A 23,727-nucleotide genomic window follows, 5' to 3' on the forward strand; every position below is an offset into this window, starting at 1 on the left:
CCTCTGGCAATTATTCGTCAGCTGTATAGACAGGTTTTGCTACCTGCAGTTGCATACGCCTCCCCAGTTTGGTGGCCTCCCTTCCCCTCCATCCACCTCACCATGCGTGTCCTATCTGCCTAGCGGTCCCTTCTCGTCGCCATGACGGGCGCCTATCACACGACGCGTATGTCGACTCTCCATGTCCTAGCCAATTTCCCTCCACTAACTGTGGAATTGGACCGCTCGGCGGCGGAGTTTTCTCTATTCACACTTCGCCAGGTGACACATTATGGCCCTGCAGCTTTCACACCCCACCTAATCGACTTTCCCTGCGACCCGTAGAAGGAGCACCCTGGCGACAAAGTCCGGTTTCCCTTCATCGCCTCACCTCTGGGGCCCTATAACGTAAAACTATTCCAATGTGTTTTTATTCCAATCTCCTGACATCACATTTGCGTAACCGCACACGCAAGCATCGGGCGGTGACCCGCAGGGTTGTCCGAGTAGGCCAATAAAACGCTCTCCTCGTTTATGGGAGGTCACTGTTGTTTGCTTTAAAAACGAATAACATTGCCTACACTGAGTGGCTTGTTTTATCTGATTGGCTGACAAGAGGCGAGGAGCAAGCTCAAGTGGAGAGGGGTTCGATGGGGCCAAGCCAGTGCACTGAAAATCGATAACCGGATGAAGAGGGTGGTGCTGGCGTCTGTGATTGGTCCGCTTTCCCTTACTTAGCTTGTGGTGACTGGTCGAAAATCACGGTGGCATGCAACGAAAGGTTAAGAATGCCGCTAAAATGGACCCTTGGCAAAGAATAGTTGGCAGAACGAGGTTGTAAACATGCCGAAAGTGCTCAAAAATGTTACACGGCCACACGAAAAGCTTTATTGTATGCAAATAAACCCATGCTCTCAGGATGGTGCGAGTAGCCAGTGCCTGCTGCGGCAGCCATCTTTTATTCCTTTTCGGAATGGAGCAGCCTGTGCCTATTCAAAAGAAAATTCTGTTCGGCATATTAATGCATCTTCAACGCATACACGTCACTTTGACGTGGTGAGTTCTCACAGTTTTGTGACGTTGCGTGACGGGCAGGTGAAGTGGGTGTCGCCCAAAAACTTTTGACCTATAGCCGAGCGCTAATGGCGAAAAGGCGTTGAATCATAAACAATTATTTTTCTTTTGTTCTTTCCAGTCATGCATAATCAGTGTGTTCACGTCATATCAGATGGGGAGCTATCGCGGTTTTCGCGACGTCGCATGACAGGCAGGCAAAGTGTGGGTGGTTCAAAAAAGTTTTTGACCAATGGCAGAGGGATGATTGCAGAATTGGAATAGAAAAGTTTGGAATAGCTTTAGGTTATAGCGCCCCTGAACAAGCTAATTTGCTTTCCCGGGTTCCCGTTCATCATGTTTACACGGACGGTGCCTTCACTACCACCACAGCGGGCACCGCATCCCTTGCACTTGATCGTGTGGTCGCGTCGTCCGTGTGAACAAGTTCAAAGTTGTTAATGCCCTTAGTGCGTTCGGTACTGAGATGTGTGCATTTGAGGAGGCCTTCGCATATATAGCTACCCTGCAAAGCACCGTATACTTGTACACTGACTGTCTCTCGCTGCTGCCGACTTTGTCGCGGCAGCGCGGTGCGGGTGAACAGGATGCAGATCAGGAGCGCGCTACGTTCCCCGTCACGACATGGTCCTGATGTCCTGCTATTTCATGTACCAGGACATCGGGGCGTGCTCAGTAATGAGCGTGCCGACAGCGCCGCTTCATCTGCATGCTCTACTGGTGCTCTTCGGACAAGAGCTTTCTCCATTCGATCGGTTCGAACGAGATTTTATGTGATTGCCATGAACCAGTAGCACCAATACTGGCAGAGGAAGGGGAAGGGCACCTGCCTTTACACATGGGTCAGCAGTGTCCATTCTATACCCTGCTGGTTCCCCCCAAACCGCTTACTTGTCCATTTATTCACCGGGCATGGGCACTTCCCCTATTGCTTACGTCGTTTCCTACTCAGTGCCACGAATTTGTGTGCATGCGGTGCAGGGTGTGAGGGGGTGCAGCATTATTTTTCCACGTGCCCACGCACTGCGCCAATAGTGGCTCAACTATGCGCCGAATCTCGAATTCAACAAGTGACGCCGTCGGCGTACTCTTCTTTTCTTCAAAACAAACGGCAGCGAGCCTTGCTTCTACAGTTAGCTCATGCCATTGTCAGTTCTGTGCCTATGCATCCCATCATATCTGCTTTTCCGGATGGCTCCTAATTCCTCTTGCTCTCCCATGGTTTCTTTGTCTCCCTTTCTCTCGCATGTTTGTTTGCTGCCATCTGCAGTGCTCATGCCTACTGTGGTGGGGTCTCTACCCCGTGCCGCATGGCGCTAACTGCATGCTACATCTACGTTACCTTCCCTTCCTTTCCCCCTCTTCATTGCCTTCTTGCCACCCCTCTGCTGCTGCATATCATACTGCCTTACATTGCTTGTTGGCACACATTTTTAATATCCGCCTGCTCGGCGGATGCCCTGGCTACTCATGCTATCTGGCTTGCAGGCTATATTAGCAGACAATGATGCTCCCGGCCAGGCCACCTGCCCACGGAGCCTTGCGATGTACTTGGACCCCCTGCAGCACGGAGTGCACACACTGTTCTGCTCTCTCTGGACTGCAGATGGCCGTCTTGAATCTTCAACATATCTGCAATAAACTTTCAGAATCATAAAGCATGCACATCACTGCCGAAGCTTAGCTTTTAATGTAATCTATAGGAGCACGCTCTTCGGTGGATCCGTGCTGCCCTTTACTCGCGGCCTATTCCTTCTTCATACTCTGCTCCGCCTTCCATAAGTGGCTTCAGCTCCGCAAACCTTTTGTTTTTATTTTTTATTGGCTTTTGTCTCTAAAAATCTCTTTTGAATTGTCAGCATGGATGATCCCTTTTCATTTATGTTATGATTGGTTTTTTGAGCTCATTATACCTTCGGGTGGTGCGGGCTTACCCCCACATTTCTTTTTGTGTTTCTTTTCGTATTGGGGGTACAAACTTGGCAATGATTATGGCCAGTACAAGCACCATCACACACTATAGTGAAGTAAGTGCAATAAGCTTGCTTGCAATACCAAATATAAAAATTTGCTCTTCTAAATACCTTTTATGTTGACCCTATTAGTTCAAAGTTCCTAGCTCTGCACCTAGTCACTCTGAAATAAAAGCATTCAAGCACCATGGTTTGCATACACATTTATTGTAGGTGTCATATATACATGTATCACAGCTAAGTTGTATAGTGATGAAGCGAGGGCACTAAACACTAAACTGATGGCACAGTAGCAATGTCAGCTAGCATAGAAATGCAAATGTTTGCTTGAACAGACAGAAATAACCTACACAGAGCTGTTGTACATCAGTTATTGCGACTTGAACCAATTGCTAAACACCAATCTTAAAAGGAAAGTTGCGTGCCTGCTAGAGTTAGTTCACAGTACCACAAAAGCTTTCATAGGAACTTAACACACAGTAAAAGTGGCATTACAAGGCTTATTCATTGGGTACAGCTGCTCACTATCGACATGCACTGTAACACAACGTAAAAGATGGTGGCAGGTCACCAAAAACCTCAATGAAACTGCCAGCATAGGCAACAGAAAAGAAATACAGCCATCACTATTCTGTTCATCAATACACTAGTGAATTCGGCTATTCCAGCTCTTCTAGACTTCATAGTGAGACAACCAACTAGACTGCACATCCTTTCTCACAAAAACTGCTCACACACGCAGTGCTATGCTCTGCATTACAACACTTGCACCAAGTGAGAACCATGTCCACAACAGCTGAGAGTGCCAGTGTATCCAAACACTATTCCAAGTATCTCTTTAGTATGTCAATACCAGCACGATATGTATACTCAAATAACATGCATGGAATAACATGTACATATACAATCTATGCACACATTCTACATAAGGTAAATAACCTGAGCAGATCAGCGTAACCAATGTGCGAAAAAAAAAGGGGGAAGGGAACTGATGCAGACCAGTTCAAGCAAAAGTGAACAGAAACAGCAGAAACACTAGTTTCAATAAGCATTCATTCTTACCATGTAAACTACATAGTCAAACTTTAAAAAGTTTCCCAAGCTATGCCACTAGAAATGCATCTTTACAAACGGTCTTTGCCAGGGCACTTCCAGCAGCATCATTTCATTTGTTGACACTTCTTATGCCTTCGGCAGGTTGTTGAAAGGCACACAATTGCATAAGTGGCTTTTGAATGGTTTGAAATGCATAGACCATGCATGCAAACCATTATAACAATCTCTTTTGAGTTTTCACTTATGTGCACAGACAACTTCATAAAAGCTTTATTCCTTTTCTATTGTAGCTATGGGCTACAGATATCATAACAGGGACCAATACTAAACATTCAGACAGGATATTTCGACTCTAGCTGTAAGCATACACACCCTCACTTGAACTTCATTATGTATCACAGATCCTGGATGCTTTTCAAGGTGGTTTCCCCAAGATCAATTTTTCAATCGTCAGCTTCACAAGTTCAGCCAAAGCTAGATATTTCTCTTTCAGGGGGACGTATCAAATAAGCTTAAATATCAACTATTTATTATTACCAGACTATCTACACTCTGTAGGGTCTCCTTTCGTTGCTTTTGAATAAATACTCAAAATTATATCATCTAGTTATGCCAAACAACTTGCAGACACTGTAAATAGTCCTAATTCTTCCGCAGCACCTGTCAACATTTTTTTGACAGTACAATTTTGGCTTGAAGATATAACTGGAGAAGAGGCTGCATTACATGAAGCAACTTCTTTTGTTGATAATGTTAACAAGAAAAAAAAGTCCTGGTATCGACTGACAACATGCAATTCACTGAACCTCAAGAAAAAAAAACGTGCTTTTCTTGCAAAGATATATATATATATATTAGATGATTTGACTTGTTGCCTTAATATGTGATTTCTGCAATGTGGAATGAGGTTCTACAACAACACCTTGCACACCACTTGAATATAAGTGGGACACATGATGCCTACTAGCAGATGGTCGAATGATAAGAACTGCAATCTGCTGCAACAGAAAATGCTATGCACCCACTGACAAAATGCAATGCTTATATAAAAAAAAATTGTGGGGTTTTATACAGCAAAACCACAATCTGATTATGAGGCATGTTACAGTGGGGGGGACTCCAGATTAATTTTGATCACCCGAGTTTCATTAATGTGCACCTAAACCCAAGTACACGAGGGTTTTTGCATTCCGCCCCCCTCAAAAAGTAGCCACCAGGAATCAAACCAATGACCTTGTGCTTCACAGCACAATGCCATAGCCACCAAGCTACCATTGCAGGCTTGGGAAGCTTTAGAAGGCCAGCTTATGTTTGCACATTTACTGCAAAAAATACACATCATTAGGCATTAAGTTTTTTTCAGTGGCAACCACCCAGCTCTGGCTACATATGCTAGAAGTTATGACTGCCACTGCACAATTGCAGAATGAGAAAAAAACAACGGCAGGACCTATGTCACAATGAATGTTGACGTTAATGCGATTAGCATCAAGCGATGTAGCAAGCCACCGTATTGCAACAGCTGAAATGCATCATGTATTAGTTGCGTACTGCAGCCGGGCTCTTCTCTCGCGCTTCCCTCAGAACAAGCTGTGCCATCCAGCCGATTACACCGGTGGCACGCTGGTGTGTGCCAACACTTAATCCCTCGCTCAATGCAGGCATTCATGGCACAGCTCTGAAGCATCAGGCTACTGGGCTCAAGAAATTTGAGTGACACAGGTTCTATTCTGCCCAGCACCGGAGAAATTTGAAAGGTTCTTTTTTTTAGCTAAAGAGCAGCATAAAGAGGCTAATAATGCTAATCATATTAATAGTTTGGCAAAATTTTGATGATACCAAAAGTCCTAAAATGAGTTTTTCTGCGGTACATCCCCCACAAAGCTTGTAGACACTGTAAAAATGTGGCTAGCAAGTGGATCTACATAGGAAAGGTATTCTGAGCAGTTTGGTTTTACATTTGCTTTTGACATTAAAGACATCACTTATATTACAAAGCTACTCTGTAATGACCACACACTCCAATCTCTAGGCTGCACCAATAAGCTTGGGCCTCCTCAACAAAGTTCATAGTCCAAAGATCAGAACATCAGAAATCCTTTTGCTTAGTGTTATATACAATGCTCAAAAAAGCATAAAAGTAACACACTCAACACTAAACTACATGTGCTAGGTTTACCCTGTACAACACAGAACCAAGGAATCACAAAAGGGATGTCAACACTACAGGCTTTGATGTTGACCTGCGGTAAGCAATAAGTGATGACAAACTGCATATTGTACCGTGCACCACAAAGTGCCACAGCTTCTTGCACAATGTTTGCAGCAAGAGTGGCTGGTGCACTTACAGCCAATACTTTTCATTAAAAACTGCATATTGTTAAAGGTTAAAAAAAAGTATGGGTTAAGGTGTGCATTGCACCCTGGCTGAGGCTAACAACTACATTAAGGCAGACATGTCTGCCTAGACTTTGGTAAGGACATCGCCCCTTGGTTTTTAGCAGCAGACACCTCGAACAAAGTATAAATGCAGCCAAAAAACTGCACCCTCAAAACATGGTGCATTCTTCGAGAAGTCCTTGGCTGACCAGTGGAAGACCAAACAGGCGTTATTGTGTCTCAGTAGCTGTTCCAACACAGCACACAGGCTCTTGTTTTGCTCAAGGCTTAGAATTAAAAGTGATCTTTTTTTTTCCAATGGACCTTTAGCTTGAAAAAACAGCAAAGTGCACAACATGATTATGAATAATAAATGGCGGCAATGTGGCCTCCAAAGCCAGGGAAAGGCAGAAATGAAAAGGCAATCAGGTTTACGCTTCATTTTCTTCCACCCCGTCTCTTTTTCATGCTCCACACTGTAGGCAGATTACTTTCTAGCTGGCACATATTAAAATATTTCATGCTGCATTATCCCTTTTGATTCCTTGCACTCTGATCACTCAACCATTTCGCACCATAAGTGGGGAAGTAGTGAATAATTAATAAATAGACATGGCTTCTCAAATGGACGAACACACAAATGCTTGCATGTGTAAGGGCCAAAGCCTACAACACATATGGTCAGCTTCCCACACGGACACAACACACAGGACCAAAACATATGCAGCAGCAGCTGCTACAACAGCTGCATACAAAAGCAATAAACGTACGTTGCTGTGCACAACATTTACTGCACATTGCTTTCTTAACAAAGTTATGAAGCCTGTGAGACTATTGTTCCCACAGGTCCTATGTCAATGAGGCCCTGCAATGAGTAGTATAAATAAGCAAAATCTAAAAGATGCCAGTTCATCTTTCGCCTTCAAACAACATGAAACACTGGCATTCTCAACACTGCAAAAAGAGTGTTACAATATGAGTCAAAATTTATAGATCAGTGAACTTTGATGCCACCAAACACACTATAAATAGCAGGAAAAAAAAATGGTTAGCAAGCTGTTGCACAAAAAATTGCTATAAATTTCCATCACAAGAAATTTCACCAGTGGCTTCTTGTACAAAATGCCAGTTGCAAAACAGGCTTTATGTCATATGGGCACTTTAGTGCTGGCCTGCCAGCTACTTGTGAACTTCCTGTCAGAAATAATAGATGCAATATTAAACTGCACATACACAGCATGTAACACATAAATATACAGATAGCAATGCAATGGTATTTGTATGGACAATGTTGTGGTATATCCTTCACTCCCTCACCACACACAGTAAAATCAATCTGGCTTAGGCTGACAAGCTAAAATGACAGAAGAGGTGGGACATACACCTTTCAAGAGTTACAGTTTTCGAAGGTCGAGCATGTACATGCTATAACTGGAAAAAGTTGCTTACAAAAATATAACAATAATGATATTACAAAAATAAAATGAAAGGTGAATAAAATTTTATACTTTCTTTGCTAAACCTTGCTCTTAGCTTACGCCTGTCCTGTGTACAGGTCACGTTACATTTAAATGTAAATGCATTCTAGCACAAGAAAGAAAGAATAAGCTATGAAAGACACGAACTAATATGCAAACACAAATAATAATAAATAAAAGTGAGGCTACAACATGCAGAGGTAGGCAAATACATAAAACACCTCTGAAAAAACACTCAAAATTCACTGTTTGTCAATGACTGTGGCCACACTCCTCTAAGCAATAAAAATTTTCACCTCAGCTACAGTGTTGAGGTACCTTAAGTAGACATTTCGATGTAACAAACACAGTGACTTTCCTTTCTTACTCTGAACCTCAGCAGATGATCACACATTAAATGTTCCAAGTTTGTGATCAGCAGCCGTACATGTGGTGTTAGTTACCAAGCGCAGCTGTACTGGACTACAAATGCAATTTCACCACAGAGATTCAGTGCCTTTCAAGACAGTAGAGGTGAGCAATATGCTGCAGTTAATGGTACTCAGATTCAGCCCAGATGCGAGCAATATTTTTCATGCTACACAAGCATAAAGTATAAAGAGTACAACAATTTAAACAATCCTGGATTCGAAGTGCTTGTTATGCGGCTGTGTGACAATGTCTTCATGTTGCTTTTACACATACATGGCACAGTACCATGCTCATAGCACTGAAAACCAAATATCTACAGCTTCTGTTCCAACCAAAGTGCCAAAGTTAATACTGAACACCTCAACTCAAGGACATATCCATGCCACTTCAGTTAAGCGACCACTCTGACACTGCAGCTGTACTTTTTCCCTTGGTCATGGAGACAGCAGCAAGATGCACATTATCAGAAAATGAATAAAGGGAAATCAGACATCCACCCGTTTGTAGCAATTGCTACAAAGGAAACCCATATGGGTTCCTCGAAAGGAAAGCCTCATAGTTGAAGAAAAATTCGTCCTGGTCCGGGACGAAAATGATCAGAAAATGTGTTATAACAGCACTGCATTGCGTGATAACACTAGAGGCACAAGCACTTCTTTTCTTTTTCCAATGCATTTTGCAAGTCTTGTGCTGCTATATGGCGGCAGTGTCAGCCAATGAGGTGGCTACAAACATGGCCTTTCCATTAGCCTTTTTTTTCCCCGCCCTGGTATCAAGAAATCATTTCAGGGTCCCTTTGATGTGGCATAACAATGCTGCATCCAATTTCTCTAGTGAGAAGCAAACTACCTCTTGTCTGACTGGGATAGTCAACACCAGCTAAAACCAATAGTTTGCACTATTACTCTAAATGAGCCCACTTCTTGGTGCCTGTATGGGCCACATGAAAAGTGTTGGTTCGGGCAAATTGTCATGGATACTGGTGTCCCTCCGGCCCTCTTCAATGTCTCAAACAGTCATACTTCTGTGAGCTACCTAGCCCACGAGGCACACTTTAAGGTTGGCATAGCAGTCAGGCAGGACATGCTGCCTCTTCAATCTTGTAGTCGCAACCGGTCCACAGAATGGTTGCAGCCAACCCCCAGGTGAAAGCGCACTCCATCCACAAGAACTGTGCAGCCCGGTGGAACCTGCTTGGCAATCAGGGGACTATCTCCAATATCAATAAGTGTGTTCTCCAAGTTCAGCCACTGCAGCTGTGGGAAAACATCAACCAGCACCTTCATTGTCTGCACAGTAACCCTTGTGCTAAAGAGACAAAGCTCCTGTAATGAAAAGCACTTTCCTTTGGAGAGGTGCAAAGCACCGATATCAGTAACTGCTGTGCTACCAACATACAATCTTTCCAGTGCAAATGCATTTTCGGCAATTGTGCGGATTGCCTCATCAGTGATCTTAGTGCCATCAAGGGCCAAAGTTTTCAAGTTATGGCCACGGCTTACAACCAATGCAACACCTGTGTCCCGGATGTCCTCACAGTATTCCAGGTACAGCTCGCGAAGGTTTGGGAGCTGTGTGACAAAGGGAATGTCCTGGTCTGAGACACACCAGCAGAAGCTCAAGTCAAGAATGCTCAGGTTACGAATGGCCAAAAGCGAGAAGAACTGGTCCACTTGAAAAAAAGAGTGGCGAAGTGAAAGGGTCTTGAGAGTGGGTGGGAGGTCTCCCACAGTTACAGGGGCAAAGTCATCGAGAGTTGTTAAAAGAGCACTCTTGATGACAAGGGTGGATAAGTAAGGGCAGTGGGCTCGAAGGTCACGCAGAGCTCCTGGAGACAGGAAGAGCCCACAGTGCAAGAAGCTCGACACGTACAACCACCGAACAGAGTCTGTTAGCACTGAGGCCAGCCTGTCCATCTGCACTGAGCTGATTTCAGGTGCGCTGGCATCCACGCATGTCCACAGGGCCTGGCTCCGTGAGAGACCATACCAACGGCGGCAAACCCTGCCAGGGACACAGAAGTGCTGCACTTAGCTCATCACTGTCCGATATAATGCATTCACAACAATCACGCACATCTTTCCCTTCAGAATTGCTTTGGCTAAAGTAGAAGCAACAAGTGCATGAATAATGAGCACTTATTAGGATATCTGCTCTTTTTTTTTTTGTCACAATCTTACCAAGGAACAGACAATGAAGCCAACAAAAGCACAGGGCAAGTTAATAATGTTTAATTGAAATGCAGAAATAATAAAGCAAACTGAAATGAAAATGAAGAAAAAGATAACTTGCCGCAGGTGGGGACTGAACCCACATCTTCTGCATTATGCGTATAGTGCTTTATCAATTAAGCTACCATGGCACCATTCTCACAGCCAGTTTCTTGAGTATTTGTGTATGTATGTAACATTAGCCCTGGGAGTGCTAGCCAGTGCCACTAACAGCCCCAGGTGGCAGATCATTTTACCTCAGGTGTCATATAGTATGTGAATTTAGAAGCAGGCCAACTAGACAATAAACCCTTGTATGTTACCTCATGGCATCAAGACTACCAAATTCAAGGCCCTCGTTATGCGATGAACGAAAAGAATAAGGGGTTCCGATGGCTTCATTTTTTTTGCTAGTCAGAAATACCCAAAGTGGCTTCAAGTTCAGACGGACGTTGAGATCACCCAATTCAGAGCTTTATCTCTATATGCGACTGCCATTCAACACTTCTCTCACATATACGAAGCAAAGCTCTGAATTCACAGCACGACACAGAAGTTATCATAAGCACATCAATGTTTCTCAGAACATATTTACATCAGTGTCATATGCAGTCTTGACCTATTTCATATGTGTGGGGACATGAGAAGGACATTCATTTTCCTTTTGAGTAGGAAATTCTTTGACATACGGTATAACAAACAGTATAGCCATTTGACATACCGTATAGCCTTGGTAAAGCAAAATCACTAAATTCAATATTTAACAGTGGAGATAAAAGTGCACATTCTTTAGGCTGAATTATTAAAAATGTAGTGGTGAAAAACTCAGCACAGTATGAATGACAAAACTGCAAGACCAAGCCTCCCCCCAAAAAATGTCTTTTGTGTTTGTTCATTCAGCTTGTATATACAAGGCTGTGAAGACGCCACCATTGCAGTATGGTGGGGTTCTTTCACCATGCACCACCCAGGGACAAAAGCAGCTTTCTGACACTGATGCCTGCTGATGAGCAGGGTTGGCTCAAAAGGAGGTTGAGGGGTGGCAGCCAATCCCCCAATATTTCCACTGCCCTCCCATCGACTCCCCTTTCTCCTTAGAGCATGGCGTGCTAAGTAATAGAGTGCCCTCCTGTACCCCCAACAAAAATGCAAAATCACGCTGTGCCCACCGCCCCGAGCAGAAAAATGCTAGTGCTGCAGCTGCTGCTAAGTCAGGAAAACATAATCCTGGTCTGTTAAAACATTGAGGATTAGGCAGTTCTAATGCAGCAAGCAAAGACGCAAGATTTGATGTCAGAATTTAATGGAAAAAAAAAATGGAGGCAGACAAGAACTCCTCAGAAAAATACCAAAGGCTTAGAAAGAAAGCAGTTTTGCATGATAATGTAATAGCAAGTATATATGTTATGATTCTCCCACCAACCATTAGCACAGTTGGGGCTTGCCATGCTCTCAACCAGAGTGAAACAAGCTCATCTAGAATTTTTTCATCAATTAATTCATAACCAGTTCCAAGATTGACTCACCAAAATGTATCTCCTTTTCACAGTCTTGTGCATCACGTTAACAACATCCTTAAACCTTACTTAAGCCACAATGACACTTTTAATATTCATTTTTTCCACGTGCAGTTCAGTAGTGGAACTGCCTTGATCCTCTGATTGCTAAATGTGTGTCACTAACCACTTTTATCAGTATGATGGATGATGTAATTGATAAAAACCACAAACAGTTTTTTTTTCCTAATATTACTTAACTACATGGTATTGTGTAGATTCTGTGTAGAAAAACTGTAGATTTTGTGTGCACTACTACTTTCACCAGATATTGAATTGTTACTCAGCTACACTAGAATAAGACATTGTATTAGCTGCCTTATTATTTCTAATTATTGTTGTGAATAGCATTCTGTCATAGCATTGACCTTTGTTTGTGTATACAGTACTGTACACCTGCCTTGATTTTACATGAGCCTGGCAGTATTGAAGATAAATAAATAAATAAATAAATAAATAAATAAATAAATTATAGAATGGTAGATTATGACATTGGGAGAGGCACAAGTGGACCGACTCGGTAAACACTGTACATATCTTCCCATCCCCTTTCTTTTCCAGCTGAATAAAACTTTCACTAAAACTAAAAGAATATCCATGCACTTCCATGCCTTTTTGAATTTCTCTTATTGTAGCTGTCTTGCGATTCCGCTGCTTTTATTTTGTACTGGGAACATCCTTACATTGAGGATTTACAATATCTAACAGCACTTTTATATGTAAGGCATTTCCAACTATTCATATAGTATACCAACGCTTTCAATGTCCCTATGAAGGTGTGCATACACACCGACTGCCATAACGAGTCGTTATGCTGAGCAAGAGGTCGCGGGTTCCCCAACGCATGGTCCCGGCAGCCGCCAGATTGGGACGGGATGCAAAAACGCTCTAGTGCACGTTAAACCACCACTAAATGGTCGAAATTAACGCGGAAGCCTCCACAACCGCACCCCCTTTGTAGCCCACTGTGTAGCTTCGTGAAACACCACGATTTTCTCTCAGTTTGACATGGACGCGGCTAAGTGCTCAGACTTTCACGAAGCATTCACAATGCGATGCATAAGGACATATTGACACTAACGTTGCCACTGTTCACACTGGTCACACGAGGACAATGGCGCACCTAAATACAGTTGACTTTCCCTAGGCACGATACCGGTGAATTCGACCATGTTCAAACTTTCCAAAGGGCATCCGCAAGTGGTAAACACTCTGATAATAATTTTAATCGATTCACGTCCCGTAGTTGATGAATTAAGGAAGTCGAATGCGTTGCACTTAATTCAGCGGGAAATGACCACGGCTCTGCTGAGAGCCAAGTCGGATGTATGAAACTGCCGTTGAACTCTTGAGAAGCAGTGTTGCACCAAGGACATTAAATTGACTATCTCCCGGCCCTAGGGAATAGCAATGACTTGCGTTACAATTGCGAGTAGCTGCGCCCACTCTATCGCTAGCAAATAAACCACGATTAGGAATCCCACGGCTTCAATCTAGAACAGAGCAGTTCAAGCGCACGGGTAATCGCTTCAACGGCTATCAATCGGCGACTTCTCATGGATTACTACTGATACCACTGAATGCTCTCACAAGCCGCGAATTTTTTTGTTGACATTTGACTGCGCTAGACGGCATCCCTTTCCGCAATTTTTTCAGACGGCACAGTTAGATGCTCGACGATGCAACGCCAAGAGCATTTTCAACACGAACCCCTGCTTTGCGTTATTGTAATTAAATCGCAGCAGTGTGCGAAAGGCGAACAAGGGCAGGCAGGACTACGCCTTGCTCAGACACTATAACAAAGGCTGCACACATGCACACACTTTCAGTATGCTAGTGCTCTAAGATTTAGCCATTCTTAGACATAATACTGCTGCATACAAAATTTAACCGGTGCAGCTGGTTTTGCACCGGGTTTTAATTTTACGGTTCAAGACGGCTTTCGCAATGCGCCTCTTGGCAGCATGCTAGCAAGTCGAAACGATTGATCTGACCGCTCACCTCCCAACTTTGCATAGATCAGAGAACTTCAAGAGCCTAAATATCTGCAGAAGCACCACGTCGGGCAGTCCATCTGCATCGAATGCTGTCATGATACTGATTCCACGTATACAAAAAATCACATGCTGAATGAGAACGAAAATATTTGTAGACACAGCGAGAGCAAAGTAGCTAACACATAAAAATTACATTTCCACCATGGCGCCCTCTCGCGGTTCTCCATCTTTCGCTAGTACGCCAACCCGCCGCTTGGGCACATCACCGGTGCAGGGACAGCGGGGCAGCCGTACAAGGAGGTTATATATATATATATAACCTCCTTATTTCAATATTTACAAGAAACTCTATTGTGGTGGCTTTGGATGGCCCAAGACCATTGCCACACTGCAGAAAAATCGACCTCGCTGAACTTGGGTATTGGCTAAATATATTGAGACGGAAGCTGGACGTTTTCCATAAAAAAATTTAACGTTTTCGTGGGTGAAACACAGACACTTGCGGAATGTTCAAAATAAGGACGTTTTGAGCTTTATCGGCACATTTTATGTTGACATCAACTGCATGGGCAGGCTCTCCTTGCGGAACTATGCGTGTGCAACAATATATATAGTAAGATCCAACGCCTATGGAATCAACTGCTGTCCGTATAGATCTACAACACTTCCTGTATACTAAAGTTTCCCCATTGAGTTCCATACAATTGTATGAAACTCTATGAGTTTCTCGATCGTTCGCTCTTAGATGTGTGTTTTCAAACTTCTTACACAGGCTTGTAAATCGTAATGTAAGAAAAAAAACAGTACGTACGAGACGTAAAGTGAATTCTGAAAACTCTCGTCCATCTCGGTTTCAATTGTACACTCTGGGAGGAACTACAAGAATTAAGACAACGAAGATCAATTTTATAATAGTTACTGAAACTGGCAACGCAGTTGAGCCCTCACGTGCTGAGGAAGGTCGCGCTACGTCGATTGTCTCAAGCAAGACAGCCACTGCGTTTTGCAGTGAAGTGGTAGCACGGAACTATGCCGAGCGTAGCGCATGGGCCAATGTCATAAATTCATCTCGCTTAAAACAAGACTAAACATTAGATAATGACGGAAATTGAACGCCAATAAGCAAGTATATCTAATGCGTTTTCTTTCATATTTTTACGAGGAGTGACCTCCTCTCTCTTCTTTCCTCTTTATGTCCCCTAGCCCCAAGGCGCTGAGTCATGCTCGTTTCGTTTCGTTTCCCAAACACTGGCGCATACCCAATATGGGGGATTGGCCAAAAAGCAGGCGATTTTCCGTATGGTTAGAATTAAAGCAAAACTAGATTTGAACAGTGGAACGTGGGACTAAAGAACTGTAAGAAGTGCAATGAAAATATTGTTCAGAATTTTGATAAAATAAGTTAACATAAAGATATGAAATAATTGAAATAATTGATGATTTTACAAATTCAGCAAGGTAATCTTTTTGTCTCTATCCCCTATCCTTCATCATGGCCCACACTAGAACTGACACAACATTGTGGCAGTGGAACTGCCGAGGCTACCTCCATAAACAACCCGTTCTCCTCAACACCTCCTTACTACTTCATGTCAACCCGACGTAATCTTGCCCCAGGAAACGCACAATACTCCGGTCAGCCTTCCAGGATATCACTCTTTCACTGCGAACAACGCTCCACACGGAGTCTCCACACTCGTTCGAAAAAGAATTACCGCAATCGAACACGATCTCAACGGTCGGCGCACCGAACACCTCTTCATTGAGCTCATCCCGCACAGAAAACGAAAGGAAGGAATATTTATCCTCAATATCTACAATACTCCATCTCAACGCCATAGCCGATTTCTAACCCTCTTCAAAAAGGCCCTTAACATCGCAGGCAGCAGCCCCCTTATCATCGGAGGTGACTTCAATCTCCCGCACACAGGATGGGGTTACAGACGCAGCTCTGCTGCAGGTCGTAACTTATGGCAAGACTCCCATGATCTCGGGCTTACACTCATTACTGACCCAGCCTTCCCCACTCGCCTCGGCACTTCTACTGAACGAGACACGACGCCAGACCTCACTTTCACCAAAAACGCAGAAAACGCCCATTGGTGCAACACCCAACACGACCTCGGCAGTGATCACCCTATCATCGAAATTACTCTCCCACACCTAACAGCCGTTATGAGAAGAACAAGGGACTTTACTTGGATGGACTGGGATGCGTTCCGTAAACGCCGTGTAACAGCAACGACGGACACTCCCATTACCGACATAGAATCATGGTCATGCGATCTACTGTCTGATACTAAATCGGCCACCCGCATTATCACAACAGACGCCCCGACTGAGCGCATGGACAGTAGACTCGCCCACCTTATCGAGGCCAAATCATCCATCCTCTCTAGATGGAAGGGACAACGGCTCAATAGAAGACTCAGACGGAAGGTTGCACTTCTCAACAAGGAAATTGAAGCACACTGCCGCGTTCTAAGTCAACAGCAATGGACAGAGCTCTTTCACCCTCTAGACGGGCAACTCCACCACCCCCGCTCGTGGGAAATCCTCAAACATTTGATTGATAGCACCACCACCCGCTCATATCAACAAGATCGCCTCACCAAACTTTTATTCACAGAAAGCAAGACGCATGGCCAGGACCACGTTAAGAATAGCTTATGTCAAAAGTACATCCCATCTGGGCCCACTCAACCTCACGGCCCATACACAGGGACCTCCAACCCTGCCCTTGATGAAGATTTCAGCGTGGCAGAGATTCATGCTGCCCTACATAAGCTGAACAGTCGTTCGGCGCCAGGCCCAGATGGTGTTACGAATAAAACACTAAGAAATGTAGATGACCCCTCGGTGCAAACAACTCACCGAATACACCAACAACTGCTGGCGCCAGGGATCCATTCCCCCGACATGGAAAACGGCCAAAGTAATTCTCATCCCCAAACCCGGTAAGCCATCTAGCCTCGCCAATCTCCGGCCCATATCGCAAACTTCATGTGTAGGCAAGGTCATGGAGCACGCACTCCTAAACCGTGTAAACACTCACCTCGAAGACACATGTGCTTACCCCCACTCGATAATTGGCTTTAGGCAGCATCTTTCCACCCAAGACGCTATGCTCCAACTACAGCATCAAATCCTAGATGGCAAATCCCGTCACACGAAGGCGATCTTGGGCCTCGACCTCGAGCGCGCCTTCGATAATATAAGGCACTCCACCATCCACGAGCGCATCTCCTTGCTCAACCTTGGAAAACGCACTTATAACTACGTAAGGGACTTTCTATCCAATCGGAAGGCCTTCCTGTCGGTCGGAGACATTCGATCGGAGGAACTCTCCCTCGGCAGCACGGGCACACCGCAAGGCTCTGTCATTTCCCCAATACTGTTTAATCTGGTTATGCTCGGATTAGCACAAGAACTACAAAAACTCGACGGCATTGAACACACCATATACGCCGACGACATTACAGTCTGGGCTGCAAAGGGCAGTGACGGCCAAATCGAAACTGCCCTACAAGACGCCATTGACGTCGTAGAAAATTATCTTGAAGGCACGGGACTCCGCTGTTCCCCTGAAAAGTCGGAGCTTCTCCTATACCGCGCCACACTCCGTGGTCGCCCCCCGCGGGGCCCCACGATTAAACGCCAATACGAGGAAATAGAGCTCAACCTGAGGGATGGCAGACCTATACCCGTGGTCCCTTGCATCCGCGTTCTTGGTATGGCCATAGAAGCCAACGGAGCTAACTCTATGGCTATCTCAAAGATCATTCGACAGACCGCCAATACATCCAGACTGCTCAAACGAGTGACCAACCGGCGAGGGGGTATGAAGGAAGACAGCCTCATCCGCCTTGTCCAATCTTTTATCGTCTGTCACATTACTTATGTTGCGCCCTTTCTCAACTGGTACAAAGCTGAAAAGACTAAACTGGACATCATCATTAGAGGAGCCTATAAGCAGGCCTTAGGACTACCCAACCACACCAGCATGGAACTTCTACTACAATTAGGTATCCACAACACGCTAGACGAGTTAATCGAGGCCCAACGTCCAGCTCAACTAGAGCGGCTTACTCTCACGGAAACGGGCCGCAGCATTCTAAACAAGCTTAATATCACCTACCACCGTCAGCATGGAGACAAACACCCAATACCACGCGACATTCAGCAATGGATACACGCCGACCCTATTCCGAAAAGCATGCACCCAGACTACAACAAAGAACGCAGGAAGGCACGAGCTACTTCCATCATCAAAGCTTACGCCAACAGCGCGGGCGTCACCTTCGTCGACGCAGCTGAGTACCAAGATGGACGGCGCTTTGCGGCGGTTACCACAGCAGGCGGCTTGCTCCGACATGCTGCCAGCTTCATTACCAAAAATACCGAGACGGCCGAGGAAGTGGCCATCGCCCTGGCCACTCTTGACCCATCCTGTCACACCATACTGAGCGATTCTCGCGCAGCAGTCAACAACTACATCAAAGGTCGTATTTCTCATCAATCACTCCGTAGCTTACGACAAGCCCCGCATTCGTTTGAAAATCAAATCACCCTCGTCTGGATCCCAGCACACGCCGGCGTTGTCCACCCGCACCTCACCAACCTCAACGAGGTTACACACTCCGTAGCACGAGGACTAGTCAACCGTGCCGGAGACGGTGCAGGTGCACCCGCAGGACGCGACCGCCTTACAAGATACAACGACCTTGTAAAGTCATTTTACCTCGCAAGAAGAACCTTCCCCACCCCTCACCGCAAGTTAAACAGGGCACAGGCAACCACCCTTCGCCTGTTACAGACGAATACATACCCCTCCCTCACACGCTATCACACTATATACCCCGACATCTACCTGAGCCAGACGTGCAAGGTCTGTAAAACTGAATCGGCAACACTCCCCCACATGCTATGGGAGTGCAAACATCAATCATCATCATCATCATCATCAGCCTAGTTACGCCCACTGCAGGGCAAAGGCCTCTCCCATACTTCTCCAACTACCCCGGTCATGTACTAATTGTGGCCATGTTGTCCCTGCAAACGTCTTAATGTCATCCGCCCACCTAACTTTCTGCCGCCCCCTGCTACGCATCCCTTCCCTTGGAATCCAGTCCGTAACCCTTAGTGACCATCGGTTATCTTCCCTCCTCATTACATGTCCGGCCCATGCCCATTTCTTTTTCTTGATTTCAACTAAGATGTCGTTTACCCGCGTTTGTTGCCTCACCCAATCTGCTCTTTTCTTATCCCTTAACGTCACACCCATCATTCTTCTTTCCATAGCTCGTTGCGTCGTCCTCAATTTCAGCAGAACCCTTTTCGTAAGTCTCCAGGTTTCTGCCCCATATGTGAGTACTGGTAACACACAGCTGTTATACACTTTCCTTTTGAGGGATAGTGGCAACCTGCTGTTCATGATTTGAGAATGCCTCCCAAACGCACCCCAGCCCATTCTTATTCTTCTGGTTATTTCAGTCTCATGATCCGGATCCGTGGTCACTACCTGCCCTAAGTAGATGTAGTCCCTTACTCCTTCCAGTGCTTCGCTACCTATCGTAAACTGCTGTTCTCTTCCGAGCCTGTTAAACAATACTTTAGTTTTCTGCAGATTAATTTTCAGACCCACCCTTCTGCTTTGCCTCTCCAGGTCAGTGAGCATGCATTGCAATTGGTCTCCTGAGTTACTAAGCAAGGCAATATCATCAGCGAATCGCAAGTTGCTAAGGTATTCTCCATCAACTTTTATCCCCAATTCTTCCCACTCCAGGCCTCTGAATACCTCCTGTAAACATGCTGTGAATAGCATTGGAGATATCGTATCTCCCTGTCTGACGCCTTTCTTTATAGGGATTTTGTTGCTTTCTTTGTGGAGGACTACGGTGGCTGTGGAGCCGCTATAGATATCTTCCAGTATCTTTACATATGGCTCATCTACACCCTGATTCCGTAATGCCTCCATGACTGCTGAGGTTTCGACTGAATCAAACGCTTTCTCGTAATCAATGAAAGCTATATATAAGGGTTGGTTATATTCTGCACATTTCTCTATCACTTGATTGATAGTGTGAATATGGTCTATTGTTGAGTAGCCTTTACGGAATCCTGCCTGGTCCTTTGGTTGACAGAAGTCTAAGGTGTTCCTGATTCTATTTGCGATTACCTTAGTAAATACTTTGTAGGCAACGGACAGTAAGCTGATCGGTCTATAATTTTTCAAGTCTTTGGCGTCCCCTTTCTTATGGATTAGGATTATGTTAGCGTTCTTCCAAGATTCCGGTACGCTCGAGGTTATGAGGCATTGCGTATACAGGGTGGCCAGTTTCTCTAGAACAATCTGACCACCATCCTTCAACAAATCTGCTGTTACCTGATCCTCCCCGGCTGCCTTCCCCCTTTGCATAGCTCCTAAGGCTTTCTTTACTTCTTCTGGCGTTACCTGTGGGATTTCGAATTCCTCTAGGCTATTCTCTCTTCCACTATCGTCGTGGGTGCCACTGGTACTGTATAAATCTCTATAGAACTCCTCAGCCACTTGAACTATCTCATCCATATTAGTAACGATATTGCCGGCTTTGTCTCTTAACGCACACATCTGATTCTTGCCTATTCCTAGTTTCTTCTTCACTGTTTTTAGGCTGCCTCCGTTCCTGAGAGCCTGTTCAATTCTATCCATATTATAGTTCCTGATGTCCGCTGTCTTACGCTTGTTGATTAACTTAGAAAGTTCTGCCAGTTCTATTCTAGCTGTAGGGCTAGAGGCTTTCATACATTGGCGTTTCTTGAACAGATCTTTCGTCTCCTGCGATAGCTTACTGGTATCCTGTCTAACGGAGTTACCACCGACTTTTATTGCACACTCCTTAATGATGCCCACAAGATTGTCGGTCATTGCTTCAACACTAAGGTCCTCTTCCTGAGTTAAAGCCGAATACCTGTTCTGTAGCTTGATCCGGAATTCCTCTAGTTTCCCTCTTACCGCTAATTCATTGATTGGCTTCTTGTGTACCAGTTTCTTCCGTTCCCTCCTCAAGTCTAGGCTAATTCGAGTTCTTACCATCCTATGGTCACTGCAGCGTACCTTGCCGAGTACGTCTAGATCTTGTATGATGCCAGGGTTCGCGCAGAGTATGAAGTCGATTTCATTTCTAGTTTCACCATTCGGGCTCCTCCACGTCCACTTTCGACTAACCCGCTTGCGGAAAAAGGTGTTCATTATCCGCATATTATTCTGTTCTGCAAACTCTACTAATAATTCTCCTCTGCTATTCCTAGAGCCTATGCCATATTCCCCCACTGACTTGTCTCCAGCCTGCTTCTTGCCTACCCTGGCATTGAAGTCGCCCATCAGTATAGTGTATTTTGTTTTGACTTTACCCATCGCCGATTCCACGTCTTCATAAAAGCTTTCGACTTCCTGGTCATCATGACTGCATGTAGGGGCATAGACTTGTACCACCTTCAATTTGTACCTCTTATTAAGCTTCACAACAAGACCTGCCACCCTCTCGTTAATGCTATAGAATTCCTGTATGTTACCAGCTATTTCCTTATTAATCAGGAATCCGACTCCTAGTTCTCGCCTCTCCGCTAAGCCCCGGTAACACAGTACATGCCCGCTTTTTAGCACTGTATATGCTTCTTTTGTCCTCCTAACCTCACTGAGCCCTATTATATCCCATTTACTACCCTCTAATTCCTCCAATAATACTGCTAGACTCGCCTCACTAGATAGCGTTCTAACGTTAAACGTTGCCAGGTTCAGATTCCAATGGCGGCCTGTCCGGAGCCAGGTATTCTTAGCACCCTCTGCAGCGTTACAGATCTGACCGCCGCCGTGGTCAGTTGCTTCGCGGCTGCTGGGGACTGAGGGCCGGGGTTTGATTGTTGTATTCATATAGGAGGTTGTGGCCAAGTACTGCACCAGGGTGGCCAATCCTGCTCTGGTGAGAGAGTGCGTTACCGGTTCTGGTCACCGGCATCAGGCCGCACTCCAGGCCTGTTTGTGCAATTTCTCAACACACGGTTTTTTTTTTTTGTATTTCCCGGAGGAGAATTGCGCGGCACCGGGATTTGAATCACGGTCCCCTTGCACTGGAGACGGATACTCTACCGTCCCCGCAGGAGTTAAATTAAAATTTGAATTATGGTGTTTTGCGTGACAAAAACCACTTTCTGATTATGCACGCCGTAGTGGAGGACTCCGAAAATTTCGACCACCTGGGGTTCTTTAACGTGCACCTAATTCTAAGTACACGGGTGTTTTCGCATTTCGCCCCCATCGAAATGCGGCCGCCGTGGCCGGGGACCGATCCCGCGACCTCGTGCTCAGCAGTCTAACACCATGACCACTGAGCAACCACGGCGGGTCCCGCAGGAGTTGTACGCCTCATTTAACCTACAGTGGCGCCCTATTTGATCAGTCAAGGTGGACCAATCTGAGCTCGGTTATACCGCATGGATGGCACTCGGCTAGAGAACCTGGTATTTATGACCTGCACATGCTTAATCCCGTGACCCTCTCGTAGAGGTTGCACGCCGCCCTGCGCAGCTCCCATCTCGACGACCAACTCTGGGCGACCCAGCAGGCCTACGAAGCGGCGAAGAGGCAAGACCTCGACGTCCCATCGTGGGAGGCCTAGGCCCAGCCAACTGAACTGCTGGCGCTCATTAAAGTTCTCTCTCTCTCTCTAATAAACTTGTAAACTGCAAGAAAAGCACCCCTGTGGCTGGATTCCAGTGAAGTCGCCCCAAAAGAAAGAATGGTTGGTGAGGTGAGCGATAGCCCAAGTTTGCTAAATGATCTTTTTAAGAGCTTTCGTTGTCTTAGAAAGTGGCGGCACGAAAGAAAGTAATGTTCGATAGATTCAGGTGCACTGCAAAAAGAACATAAAGGGGACATAGCGAGACCAGACACCACCTCGGGATAGACAATCCAATCGAAAACATCGGAAATTTTTTAGACGAAAAGTCTGAGCAGCAGCAAACCAAGTTTCCTGCAAAATAATAATATCTGGAGAATATGTAGAAGTAACATATCATAATTCTGCTGCAGCGGAAAGTATGGAACGACAGTTCCACTGAATTACTGTTAAAGTTCCATGGTGAATAAATCCGAGCAGCAGAGACTGCTTGGTCTAAAACGCTCTCTTTTAAGAAGTCCTTCTTAGTCGGAATCTCTCTAAGGTACTTTTTTGCCTTGGAGTTGGTGGGAGAGCTACACTTTTTCTGTATCGGTGACTTTGTTCGTTTAAGAGATCGGGGGTCCATATCTACATCTTGATTTTCCATGTCGGAGAGACAGATGTGGTCAACTTTCTCATAAGTTGGTGGCTTTGATGAATCGTTATTGCTCAATGGCTGCGCGGTCGATATTTTAATAGGTGGATTCTGCGGTAGACCCGACACCTGATCCGCAATGTTGGCTTTATCGGTTTGTTGAAGCCACGCAGAGAGTTGTGAGGACAGCACCTGACAGAGGGAGTCGGTGAGATTTGTCACAATGAGCTCCATTGTTTGCTTCAACGCCTTTTCTACGGAAGCTGCCACAGCCTGAGAGATTGAGTTTTCCATACAATGTGTTTGGCGGGCCGTTATAC

General features: G+C 45.2%; 1 protein-coding gene across 1 annotated transcript; it reads right to left on the reverse strand.

Annotated features, from left to right (window-relative positions):
• Nucleotides 1-3,214: 3,214 nt before the first annotated feature.
• Nucleotides 3,215-14,323, reverse strand: LOC142592528 (F-box/LRR-repeat protein 12-like). The gene is made up of 2 exons (XM_075704014.1): nucleotides 14,118-14,323; nucleotides 3,215-10,354 (listed from the first exon to the last, which is right to left on the reverse strand). The coding sequence occupies exons 1-2, from the start codon at nucleotides 14,207-14,209 to the stop codon at nucleotides 9,445-9,447; spliced, it is 1,002 nt and encodes a 333-aa protein (XP_075560129.1). The 5' UTR covers nucleotides 14,210-14,323; the 3' UTR covers nucleotides 3,215-9,444.
• Between the last annotated feature and the right edge of the window lie 9,404 nt (nucleotides 14,324-23,727).

The sequence above is a fragment of the Dermacentor variabilis genome, chromosome 1 (genome assembly GCF_050947875.1).
Source record: "Dermacentor variabilis isolate Ectoservices chromosome 1, ASM5094787v1, whole genome shotgun sequence".
Classification (NCBI taxonomy): domain Eukaryota; kingdom Metazoa; phylum Arthropoda; class Arachnida; order Ixodida; family Ixodidae; genus Dermacentor; species Dermacentor variabilis.